Source organism: Opisthorchis viverrini (assembly GCF_000715545.1).
Source record: "Opisthorchis viverrini unplaced genomic scaffold opera_v5_88, whole genome shotgun sequence".
NCBI classification, from domain to species: Eukaryota; Metazoa; Platyhelminthes; class Trematoda; order Opisthorchiida; family Opisthorchiidae; genus Opisthorchis; species Opisthorchis viverrini.
Genome location: NW_008751745.1, coordinates 1,027,491 through 1,040,836, shown reverse-complemented (window position 1 = coordinate 1,040,836; position 13,346 = coordinate 1,027,491). Strand labels below are relative to the sequence as shown.

Genomic DNA, 13,346 nt, shown 5'->3' with positions numbered 1-13,346 from the left:
GTCTGAACAGACGAGTGTGTTCACACCTAAGGGATTTGATTGGCTGATGTGCTGTTTTTAGACTAGGTTTGAATAGTTGCGGACTTTTGACTTGGCAGAGGTTATTATTACATATCAAAAGGGCCCACTGTGATGCAGTTAAAAGGCCATAGCTTTCTGGTGTTCATAGGATCATAATGCACGCCATTTTGCACTAAGGGCTACAAAAAATACATGAAATGGAGCAAAGGCATTTGGAGTGAAGCTTCACGCTAAGGATTATTTTAAACCAAATTTTCTGTCACCGCAAGCAGGAAAATGTCGATTAGACTGCCGCTAGATATCACTAAAAGTTATTCTGACTTAGCAGATTTTTTAGGAGTTATTGTGAAGGGACTTCGATCATGACTCCACAGTTGCTAGATAACAGTTGAAGTTTGGATAGAGTTGTCATCTTTCCCATAGTGATTGTCTTCCGTAGTACAATCGGGCCCAATATTTACTAGGGAAGGGCAGCAGGGTGAACTGTCGGAACATGGCTAAATATCGCTCTTCTATTCTTTGAGACCATTACATCTGCCTGAGTTAGTTTTTTTCGCCCACTCCGCGGAAAGTCTGGTTAAATTTGTTACCTTAAGAAGATAAGGAATCCGTCCAAAGTTGCCTTTGGGGTTTCTTTCAGCGTTCAAAAGGTAGAGTTATTTGGTGGACATGGAATGCTTTGAAACTGAATAGTAAGTTCGTGTATTATTCTCCACTTGGAATTTCAGTAACAACACATTCCATTAGATGGTTCGGAAATGGACACGCTGAAGTAAAAATAAATTATATTTGACCGGGTTTAATAAAAATGTTGAGCTCACCGGTTGGCTGCGCACAAGAGTTTGTGCCAAATTTGGCCAAACTCATAAAGGTTACCCACTTGTCCCGATGTGTTAACCGCAAAGTATCTGCCCGTATGTCTTCGGTGTCCCAGTGTGCTCGTGACCAAATCGCTGATTACCCGCTTTGTATGATAAAGGCATTTCTCATTATGTCTCTGATTAATCTGGCGCTATTTTGCCCATAAACCTTCACGTACACAGCTCCACGGATTGCGTATGTGCGATACCGCCGTTTGTTGTCATCAATGAGCACATACAATAAATCTCATATAGGCAATGGAATTGGTTGCAAAACGCTGGATTGTCTTAGTACTTTAGCAAACCTGAAGAGTGGAACCCAGTTGTAGTACGATTTTGATGGCTGCACCAAAGCAGCAAATCTAGGCCTCGTTATGATTTTGGTGAATCAGTTACGACTGCACAACCCCGAGAGACCATAATGGATGGTTTTACCATATTGCCATTCAGAAAAGCAGGGATCGCACGTTGTATACGCAAATTACTAACGCTGATCGAATCAAAGCGTCCTTCACACACGTATCTGATGATAATGCTGAGCGATCTCGACGTACGTGTGCGACAACGAAGAGACGAACCAAGGCGCATTGCAACGGGGCTTTGGAGAATTCTCATGGTGGTACGTTGACAACCACTGGTGGTCTCAAATCTTTGAGTGAAGACGCACTGGATTCGGGTTTGGACCATAAGAATGGGTGTTTGACGAACGGCCTGTCCATCGATGACGTCCAGTCCGACAGGTCGCTTGATGCATGTATCAGTTTCCCACTATCGGATTCGGATTCAGAGAACCATAGCAGATAAAATCAGCTCAATGGTAATTCGGCACATCACTTAACTCCGTTCTGATTTTACAAATAACGGCAGTCCATGAGCCAACCGCTGCCGATAACCCATGATGAACAGTAAGGATCACGCCCGTCTTCACGCCTGTCTGTCCGTACAGTCAGTTCTGGGCGTTTGCACTGCACGAAATATAGCAAGCAGTCGAGGCCATTATTTTATGCAGAAGCAGTGTTAGCGACTACGCTTGACTGTCACCTAGCTCCACTGTCCATCACTTGGAGTGATCATATACCGAACTCGAATGCACATGCGGATAAATGACATTTGTCTAACGTGTCCGGGGCGGAAGATGTGGATTTTCATGTGCATACTGACTTTAACAGTAACATGCCGAGTGTTTAGCCATTTCGTCAGCTTTCACTACTGCGGCTTCGTCTTATTCGAGACTTTATCCATGCCACCCGTTCAGCGTTGCGGCCCTGACCGATGAAACTGATATCAACAGTCAAGAAAGCGTAGGCGGTTAGGTCAATTCCGAGGAGAACTCCGTGAAATATCCGCCTCACTTTGATTATAAACGTCATAACTCCAGACGACCCAAACAACGGCACTCAGGATTTTATCGTGGTCTTTCTGATGCAGGCAATGTACACAATTCCTAATCCCAACCCCGTGGCTGTGACCCATCATCCATCAGGAGTATTGGGTCTTCCGGAACTCCGCGGTATGCAAGGTTAAAAGAACCGAGCTGAATGAATCACTGTGAACTTGAAGGATGTTTACTGTCTTCATATCCAGCAGCTGAGGCGGCCTTAGATCCCCTGACCCCCACTCACGGAGCAGAGAAAGAGTACTGGTGTGATGTATTTAAACGATGGTCCCACATATGTTAGGAAAATACTGTTATAGTTTGACCAGCAACGCCTGAAGGCTGATGCAATATACCGATGAATGCGAAGTGAGCATGCGCACGGTTCTTCCTCTTGAGGTCCATATAAACGATCACACGTAGGCGTTCGCTGCTTGGATTTACTGCTGTTTAACCATCATCGTCCAATGGCATCATATGTGTCGACGAGTGACCACACTGCTAGAAAGCGCATATTCAAACTTCCAGTAGGAAACGTCATTTTGCTTGACGAACACGTTCTCTCGCGAAGGGTTCTGATCGTTTGCAAAGAATGGACATATCGAAACGTAAACTGAGGTCGGTTTGTCACCACCCAAGTGAATAACAATGTTCCTTAAACCAGATCCATTGCAGTGTTGCTGGTCACTGTCTGCAAGCCGATTATGTTCACTATCATCTAACGTTCTGTGGGACATGCTGCTATCCACTCGTGGCGTCTCCGAATATAGTACCGCTGAAGGCTTTGCAGAGATCAAACGTGTAGAATAGCTATACTAGCGTCTCAGACAACTATCGCTGGGTATCGATTGAGCGTGTCAAACGGCATTATTGAAAAACAAAGGAACTTTTGTTATAATTGATCGGAAGCTATTTATAGGCACAATTTTCTCAAGCATTTTGCCAAAGATAGCCACCAGGTAGTGATTCGTGGGTCATTATGGCAGTCCTTTTCGTGGAATGCCTTGGCGACCCGTTGTTTTACTCACACAGTCAATAGGTGCTTAAACCTGACCAGCCACCGGTCCTGTCGGGTTGAAAGTCAGTTAATTCGGTGGAAAAAGGTAAAAGATGTTCTCTTCTGGAGCCAGTTAAAACTAAGACGATTGCATCGCCGCCACCGGAGCTAATTGCCGGCTGTTATGAGCTGCAGAAGACCGCGGCAAACTTATCTGTCTGTTCTGCGTTATCTGCCATAGCTTCACTTAGAGCTTTGGTTATTTTTGGGGCCCGTCCCGCTTCCCAGACCCATGATCCCCGTAAGTACATGTGATACGCGATGTGCTGTTAGGTGTTTCCAATGAAAGGCATGGTACGCTAAGCGTCTGAGTTTTTTAATCAAAGAAGCATGATTGCAGGCCAAAATACATGTCGTATATATATTTATGTGCGGGTTTTCAAAGGAAGGCGGTTTGAAATGCGAATAAGCCCTCTCATTAGTCGAATTAATTCCCCGTAAGCCCACGACTACCTTTTTGGCGGTGCGTGAGCACAAAGCCACTGTAGTTTGTTGATGATACTTCTCATTCTTAATCGGTATCGATGGCGTTTGGTACATTCCACTCGACCATTTTGGCTAACTAACGCAATTCTCTGACACAGTCATTTTGAATGTTGACTATCCTAATTCTCGTGAAACGTGTCGCTTGTCGAAGACAAAGACCTAACTGCGTAGTCACGTGCCATAACCGGGGATAAAAGATGGATTACGTCTACCAGTGGCGGATCGTTTACGAAAATCAAATGAATAAACTTGGTGAACACTATCTCGAAAGATGTGCACCTTAGAAGGCGATCTGGGAATTACTTTTAATCACTGTGACATTGGGCAATAACGTAGATTGTGTGTGTAACATCTGCCTGGCCCGATGAGTTAAAAACCAAGACGCTAATTTTTCTTCATACTTGATATGATCTCAGACCCTTTGAACCGCATCCTGCACGACCGAACGCTTGGTGTTTTCGGATATATACTCTGATCTCGGCGAGAGTCACCATCTCAGAATTTTGAGTACGCAAACTTGAAGAAATAGCACAAGTGTAGTCTGTCGTCTTATGAGGCTGGTGTGTTTAGCGTGACTCCAGCTATTCTCGAGGCACAAAAAGAACCGATTGACAAGTCAGTGTGTGCATCTAAAAATATCTGAGATGAATTATTGTGCAGTTTCTGAGCCTGATTTGAAAAATTCCGGCTGCTTAGCACATTTCCTTGCGACCTTCTATGTGCTGACCTGAGGAAAGAACAAATGCCTCCTCTTTAGATTATTTAAAGCCGTCTAAGGCTTATAGGGAGTCCACAGAGACCCTTCTTAATTTTTCGGATGCATCCTTATTGGTGGGTCCCTTAAGAAACCCTTCGAGTTTTTCAGGGTACAAAATACTGTCTATGGTGCTCTGAAGTACTTTCACGTCAAACAAGTGTCTCTGAGCTACACATTTTCGTTGGATCCGGATACTGATCAACACCAAGCAGTGTTTATGATACATAACCATAGGTGAATCAACTTGATTGGAACCAGTGGCGCGCTACCCTAACATGTGCACCGTAAAATTCTTTGACGATTGTAAAAGAGGACAAAACAGCAATCTGACGAGAATGGCATGATCAATTCCACCTTGTGCGGATAGATATGATGTGTCCGGGCTTGGAAAAAGCTCAGACAGTGACTAATTCTTGGGTTTGATTCATTTGAAGTTACTCCGGCGTTTGGCCTCATAATGCGTTTTATACCTCCAGATCTGAGTCAAGGTAGTAAATATATTTTCTACATCTCTCTAGGTACTTGGGTGGATTCCCGGTTGCTCAGTATCCGGGCCAGAACTTTAAGTTATCAGTGTCCAAGATTTACGCCCGGCGATTTCGTCGAGTGTCTGACTATCTGGGAGGAAGCACCTTTGAACAAGTATCCTCATACATCTCAGCGTATACTTGATATTCTTTTAACCTAGTCAGTGATTTGGGAATGAGCCGCAAACCATGCTTCTAATACCAGCTTCTGATACCAGTTTCCCGCGTAGAAGAAGAAATGTCTTGACCTCTTCTTTTCGGATGCTGATAGACACCAGCAGCTCATCCAAAAACATCAAACATCTGTCAAATCCTTTGAGCTTAGTATTTTGCATGGATGCTGAAGCGTGCATGGCACAGTATCGACTCCTGGAATTCTCAACTCGCTCTCTCTACTGTCGTTCTAGAAGCTTTCCATCCCACATAACAAGGCGCAGAAAGCTTGCTGTCAATGGGTCTAAGGATGGTGGAAACCCACTTGCTTGTAAAATGCAAATAACAGAAGCTCGAAATGTTCTGTCGAACACTTCACTGAATCCTTTGGATACTGAGCCTACCTGGCAGTCTCAATGAACCGACCGCGCCCGACTTTTGGATACCGGCATTAAATTTGTAGAGCAAGACTGATGTGATTAAAAAAATCTGTGCTACTTCGGTTTTTTGAGACGCCAATCTTAATGAACCCCATAGCGGTCACTCCACCCATGTTTCCACCATCCTTTTGGCCATGAACTTTAGATGTATCAGCCGATGATTGCTCAGCTGACGTTTTGTTTCCAGCCTGACTTGATAATGGTGTTTCGTTACCTTTCCGAGATCATACCCCCCGCTAAATGACTATGGCTTACGGCAGAGGGATAGAAGAAAATGGTTTCAGGTGGACATATACTAAAAAGATGAAACCCGCCAGATCCAGTTTTCCGTTTTTTTAGATGAAATGGAAACTGCTTTTCGGACATTTTTAGGCTTTTCTCGTAACCTTCATTGTTTCTAACGAAGTCGAACCTGTATTCTTTCACAACAAAGTGTACGTAAGCCAGCAACAGTGGGATTTCTGGTCCAAACAGCTTCGATTCTCAATGAAGGTAACAAATCTGCTTTCCTGACCTATTGGTTGTTGTAGGTCAAAATCCGGCGTGACCGACTAGTGTAAATTTGCAAACACCCACTCAGCGTTCTTCGGTGAATAGAATTCACTTCGCACTTGCCCATGTCTCGGGTGAACAGAAGATGTTTCTTTCACACAGATCCTCAATGCGACGTCCATCAGAGAGACGTTCGGGTTTATAGTACCTGTCTTTTCCGTTGCAATGAAAAGTCAGCTTAAAGACCAAAGGTTCTTTTAAAAATGGACCAAGGCAAATCAACACCCCGCTCTTTTATAGCCCCCGAGACATCCATGAGGCAGCGAGGCCAGCCGTATATGAATTCAGTACTTACATCTTCATATTAAGGAAAATCCTGCACGACCCAAGTTGGACCACCAACCTCAGGTTTTCACTCTTTACCAACAATACCTTATACTTCAGGTACTGTGAATTATCCTCAACCCAGCAGCACTGGGAGGTTTGAAGTAGATTTAACGGCATGTCAAACCAGAACCCTCTACAAACCGCAAAGAAAGAAACTTTTAACACTGTTGATGGAACATCCCTGACAATCCGTTGTCGTGTTCCTCAGTTGTCTGAAATTGTGCTGATGGCTGTTGAGTAGTCGATTTTTGAATGGCCCTCCTTCAAATAATTCGACTAACGAAATCTGTCAGGTGCGACAGTAGACGCTTTTTACGTTTTCGCTTCGCTAGAGAGCAAGTTGTAAACGTCGGTGAGTTTTTCGATGAAAATGATCACAAAAAATCTAATAGTCTGGATACTGACGATTGACCAACTTTGATTTGTTGAAAGTTTCTTCACAGGGGCTTTTCCAATCTCTTTGGCCCGTGTAGATGTACAGCACCCGGGTGCAGAAATTTATGCACAATATCCGCACAGAATCTACACCCGGGTGCGGAACCAGCGCGGAAATGAAACAAATTTCTGCACCCAGTCCGCACTCGGGTGAGGAAGTGGTGCACCAAAACAAAACCACTTGAATCGATCGACGGTTTACATTCCGTAGGTACCCGGAAATGCAGTGTATGTTGGTTTTTTATTACTGTGAGACAAACAAAGAAGCTTTGATGCCTCTTAAAAGTTCTACTCTCCCCCGGCTTAAAAGCCGAACAATAATGCAGAAGTTCTGCACAGATTCCGCACGGGTTCCGCGCCCCGGTGCAGACGCGTGCTAATTGGGTAGACACTGATTCCTTTACGAGCCTTATGAGATCCCCGTGGGAATGAAGGAACATCGTGACATTGCTGCCCTTACGCACCATCACTAGCTACGAAGACGGTTCCTCCCTCACGTTGCGCACGATTTCAGATTTCAATGTAAACACTAATTATTTTGTCAGTCATAAGAGTAACTGTTAAATGCACGTACTCGAGCCATCCAAAGCCAGCGCATTCCGCGGCTGGTAGCGTCGCGCACCAAAATATTTTGTGTCATTCAGATAACATTTGTGCTGAGAATGCCGCATACCGAATGGTCAATTAGGTTTTGCAAAGACGAGAAGTGTGAATATTTCTACTGCCTTCCAGTACGTAAAGAAGAGGTATCCTGGGCAATATTTTGTTTGAAATACACAGAGTCGTCCAGTTCAAAAACTGAGCACCCCAACAAATCCTAATTAAGCCTCTTAGTTCAACGATTCTCTACCAGACGTACAGCAACACAAAATTTTTGAAATGCCGCGGACGCCAATTAACGACCTTGAGATGTAGGTCAGGAGCATCACGGATTCACTGATTGGTTTACATGATAAAGACGTTCGCCCAAGCTTTCCTGGCCGGGTCTGTTCTTGTATCTCAGCGGCGCTCGTTAGTGTGAAAGGTGCACCCGAGAAACACGTGTACCACTGCTCTTTGATTTCTCAGCGCTGGGCAGTAAACTTGCCGGTGTGGAGCATTAGGCCTGCCAATTAAAAGCGGCTAAAATGTTACTTTCGATGCAGCGTGAGGGAAATTATTCCACCCACCAAATAGCTGAAATGAGAGAAATTTTTGCACAACAGGGATGTATGCTTCGAGCTCAAAAATCCTACCATGCTTCATCTGTGTTATTTGGGTCAATGTTTAAAATCCTGCTGGAAAAAACTTCAAACGGGGTTGAATAATTAAGTATTAGAGTTCCTCGGAGGAGAGGTCGCTCTGGATGAAGTAGGCCCAACATCGCAGGACGCTTTTATTAGTCAACAGTTGTTAGGCCGGCAACCATTTTCGTAGCGGCCCGTTGGACAGCTGAGGGAGGGTTACATCTTTCTTACCTCCTGAGTAGGCAAACTGGATGAAATATTCAAGAAGCGGTCTGACGTGGAATCCATAGAGTATCTGGACGCTGGTGCGAGTATTAAGGAGGAAGGTGCGCCCAATCATCTGTAGAACGACGAATGCCATTTGATCCGATTTTTCATGGTGATTTATAAGGATATCTTGAATAGAGCCAAATACCAAAATCCTTTTTGGTATTCATTATCGTAGTGTCTTCTGATCCATTCTCACCATGCACAACAGAGGCGCTCGCTGGTCCCCTCCGAATGACAAGTAGGCGCACACTTCGTCATTCAGACGAAGGTGCTTGTGGGGCGACCATGGTTTTACAGCGTCTACCTCGAATTGGAAGGCGTTGGTTTTGGAACTCCAAGGTTTCAGGCCGCAAAACTTCGACATAGAGTTGCAGGTATATCTTGGAGATCACTGATGTAGATCAGAAATAGAAATGGCTCCTCTGGAAAGCCTTCAGGAACTCCAATGCAGAGTGGCGCCAATGAAAATTGGGCCAAGCCCACTTCCACTCGGAATGTTCTGTCTTATAGGAAAGTCCAAGTCCCCCCATAATTCTGTAAGACCTCAGCTTTTAGAGAAACGAGACGTGTGGGACCCAATCGAACGTCTTAGAGAAGTCGAAAAATACGGCATTCGTTGTGAATCCTTCGCCATCAGCTTGGATTAAGCTGTCCACAAGTACCGGTATTTTCGTCACGCAAGAACGCTATAGGAGGAATTTGTGTTGCACTGAGGATGTCAAGTTGTTGTCAGCGAGGTGATTTAAGACGGCTCGCTTCGTAATATATTATACTACTTTGCACAGTACGCTAGTGAGGCAAACAGGCCTATAAATGCCTCGTGATTTTTGCAATTTGGCGTGAAATGGCTTCCCTCCAAGTAGGGGGAAGGTGGTCTGGTGAAACGCCAGCTTGAAATATCTTGCCAGTGCGATGGATGTATACTCCATGGTCCATGGATGGACCTCGTCTAGCGCTGAAGGGGTTTATATTCTGCAAGAGTTGACGAATATTCTCCTCGCTTGGTTGGAGGCAGTCCGTTGTCACGTCCCTACGAGATTAAATCTGAAGAGGGCACTGGGGCAAAATCAGGCCCGCATACTGTTTGCTGTAAACTTCAGATATCTTTATTGGGCCGTTGGTGAGTTCCCCATTTCTGTCCCTCAGGGATCAGTCGAGCTCATTACTTCTTCGGTGAAGTCTCATATACTTAAACACTGCATTCTTGCATTTCTGGGTAATGTCTATTGTCCTGGCCTTCCTCCGTAAGCTCCATTGGTGGATTTCTGGATGTTGTATCACGGGTGGTCGCCTGCTGGCTACGCCTGCACCAAACCTGCCAGGCTAAGTGATAAGCAGAAGACAGAGCAGTGAACATGCCTGTATTGTCAATACAAACATACGGGGGTCCTGCAAAATTATACAGAATGACCGAAGGGCAAGATGGTCGTTCATTTGTTCGTTATGGAAAACACATGGCAACGTTCCTGCCATAAAAAACTTCACGCACACACTCCGCTGGCCGCATGCTCCTAAGCCGTGTTTGGTAAACTCCGTCAATGCGCATGTAGTCCGGAAGGTGTTGGACCGATAGTGACCCTGGGGACGCGTCATTTCTGGACGTGTATTTTTCAAGTCCGGACGTGTCCCGGTACTGATATACAGCGATTCCGCATTTTACGAAATGCAAGCTCATCTGTCTTTTGTAGTCATATGAATCACTGTAGACAGCTTTCTTTCTCTTTCACTGCATGCTGGCTTCTTTGGGACGAACAGTGTATCATTCTCGTGAATTTTCTGAACAACTTTCCTGTATGTATCCTCCACTGGGGCTGGTTTCACATTAATTTGGTTAGGACGGGTACGCGTTTCTTGGAAGTCTGCAAAGCAGAAGTTTGAAATCCACGTTTTTGGGTCCGAGTTCTCGGCGCGGTAGCAGGTGAAATCGAAGGTCAGCGCAGAGTGGTCACCTTTTCTCGGTGGAGTCTCATTTAACGCTTCATCAGCAACTTGTCCTTCGTTGGTGATAAGCAAGTCCAGCAGGGATGTTAGGTGTCCTGTGCGATATCTGGTGGCTGCGGCGACATACTGAGTTAGGGCACTCTAGTAAACGACTTTGAGCAGTGCCGATGCATAATGGTCACTTGGCCCACTGCGCTGGAAATCCATTCAAGAGACCTTGGGATTACCTAATTATCTAAGAGCAAGAAGTGAGTGAGCGACAACTGACGGAGGGTTTCCCAAGTGTTTGGGGAACATCTCATTTCATGTGAACTTGAGGGCAACGTTTACTAATTCGATGAGAGAATCATTTTCAATCAAGAGCATCTGAATCCCTAGTACATCACAAAATAATGTAGGAGTGGTGTCATAGAGGACAATCGAGATAGGGGAGGCCGCATGTAGGTAGAGGAGAACCTCGTCTTCTCTCCCTAATTTCGAATCACCTCGGAAATTGGATGTCTCCGAGCCAGAGAAGTATAGCGTAAGCCAAACTTATGTAAGCGCGGATATAGATGGCCATTCAGGGCAAGCAAACTGTTTACTATCGTCAACTTTTGACATACAGTTTGTGTACAAGCGCTTAGTCACTAACTCTGCTGCGTCAGAAGGCGTTGAGCCAAGTGGTTTGCTGCTAGATAAGAAGGCAGATCTAACTGACACCGGGATTTAGTCGAAGGCTTTGAAGGGGCCCATGCGGCGTACCTGTCCGCTTGGTGATTCCGACGACTGCTGTCTGTTTGTATTGAAGTTATCCGGTGTATTCCGTGGACGTCGTATTTCAACTCGTGGCCGGAACTTCCGGTGAGTGCCGCTTGTCTTCCGTGCAATGCCATATTTGAATGCCCAAATTCGATGTCATTCAATGATTCGCGGTGCATTTGCACGCGTTTTGTTTCTTGAGCAAAGCACCTCTGTAGGAACTTGCTGGGTTCCTTGTGCGTTGGATAACACCATCAAGAAGTAGCCCTTTTGATGGCTATTCCACAAAGCTCGCTCTCGCAGAGGATTGTACCTTAAATGAAGTAAGCAGCCTTTCGATTGGGCGAAGTTTACGTGTTTTATTTGGCTGCAGTTGCCATTCTTCTGTTGTCGCGTTGACTCACAGATCGTGCGCGATCAGTCTGGTCAGCACGTTGTATGCGGTATTTTCCGGTACATTGTTTCTGGGTTCGGCTTTGGCTATCTGAGTCATGAGTGACGAACAATTCCATAACCGGACAAGCTGTCTCTGACGGGGTGGATCCAGAGGCCAGTAATTTCTCACTCCTGGCGGTTTTGGAGCTTTTGCAGCAGCTCTGACGTCAGGTTCAACGCTTCTGGTTTGCCTGTTGGTAGACATTGTTGCTTGTCTCTTCAAAGCTGACACAATCCAGCTCAGAATTCGTTAACTTGGTGCGTTGCTCACCCCTCGCCTTAATCGCTCACCAAAGAATTAGGTGACTGTAACCCCGCATATGTCAATTGCTGTGTTCTTGCGAGCCTAGCCTTATCGCGGGCATACCTGTCGTTGATAGTTGATGGCCTGCAACGAGCGAGAAGACGCTGAAGTCTGGGGTGGCGGCTGGTTGCATCGGCACGGATTTACGGATTCACGGATTGATACACGGGATCGAGGCTTTTGCCCAAGTTTCCCGGGTCGGGTCACGCCTTTAAGAGCACCAGGTTCCATAACTACCAGCAAGCTGACCATAAGTTTGGGGTCAGCTGATGTGCCGTTAAGCGAATGTTGGTTTAGTGCCCTCATTCCAGGTCCGCTGTGGCTCAGTTTTCGCGCCTCTCTATAGCGATTCTCGGGTGAAGGTTTGATCCTTGGAAAGGACTTTTGAATAATGGCAGCTCGTTCTGAGATTTGTTATGCGGCAGTTGGAAAGGAAAGTGTGACTAGAAACCTAGAAGTTCGCACGCTCTTGTTTTTGCATAGCCATTCTGCGTGAAGTTTTTGTCTTCAGGCTTCTTCGGTTGCCACCAATGAGCAACTGCGCAGTTTTTTGGCGTGATTACACTTTAGGCTCCTAGATGATTAGTCTTAAATACCTCGTTCGCCTGTCCACTAGAGACACCATTCCTGTCTTTATTATCGCATTACAGAGCTGGATATCGTTCTTTGCAGCCAAAAGGCTGGAGACTGAAAGCTCTAAATATTCGTTCAAACAGGATAGTTCTTCATCAACTTTCGCCAACACGGCTTAGTTCCTTGCATTGGCGTGTTCCATAGGTTTTGAAAGAAGTACCACTTTATTTTCCGAGCGTCCAGATTAAAATGAAACATCTGTATTGGTCTTTTCAACTTCTAAGTGTAGTGGTCTGGCTACCAAATAAGTTACTTCACCAGGAGTGTGTGGCAAAGAAATAAAAATAATTACGCTAGGTTGCGTATAGAAAAATAAAGAGATCAGACGGAACGGACTCACCAAAAATCGTTCTCTTTAAAATAGTTCGTCGTTGGCCTAGGTCAGCGAATAAACGATAATCCAATTATGTTGTTCCAGAGGTCTTCTTCTGAACAGTTCCCACATATAATAGATTCCGAAGATGTCTGAAATGTTTTGGTACCAGAGTTAGTACATGAGACTCGCGAATGACCGCTGCAAGCGCGAGCGAAATAAGAGGAGTGAGTCAAAGCACGTCACTACGCTTGTATTATGTGAAATTGTACAAATGCGCGTTTTTTGTAGCTTTTCGTATTCAAACAAAAAACGATTATGCAACTGATGAAATACGTAGTGTTATAATGGAAGTAAAATAAAGGTACAGAACGCCACATAAGTGAGGACCCAAATCCGTGGGCTACGAAACGCGTCTCGCGATGCTTGATCTCTTTCCTTGGAGTACTTTCGCCTCCGAGGGGATCTAATTCTTACCTATGCTCTGTATGAA

At 45.2% G+C, this 13,346-nt stretch overlaps 1 protein-coding gene across 1 annotated transcript; it reads right to left on the bottom strand.

Annotated features, from left to right (window-relative positions):
* Window positions 1-2,729: 2,729 nt before the first annotated feature.
* T265_05009 (hypothetical protein) lies at window positions 2,730-2,993 on the bottom strand (the record flags this gene model as incomplete). The annotated part of the gene is made up of 1 exon (XM_009169899.1): window positions 2,730-2,993. One exon carries the CDS (start codon window positions 2,991-2,993, stop codon window positions 2,730-2,732), a length of 264 nt encoding a protein of 87 aa, XP_009168163.1.
* Between the last annotated feature and the right edge of the window lie 10,353 nt (window positions 2,994-13,346).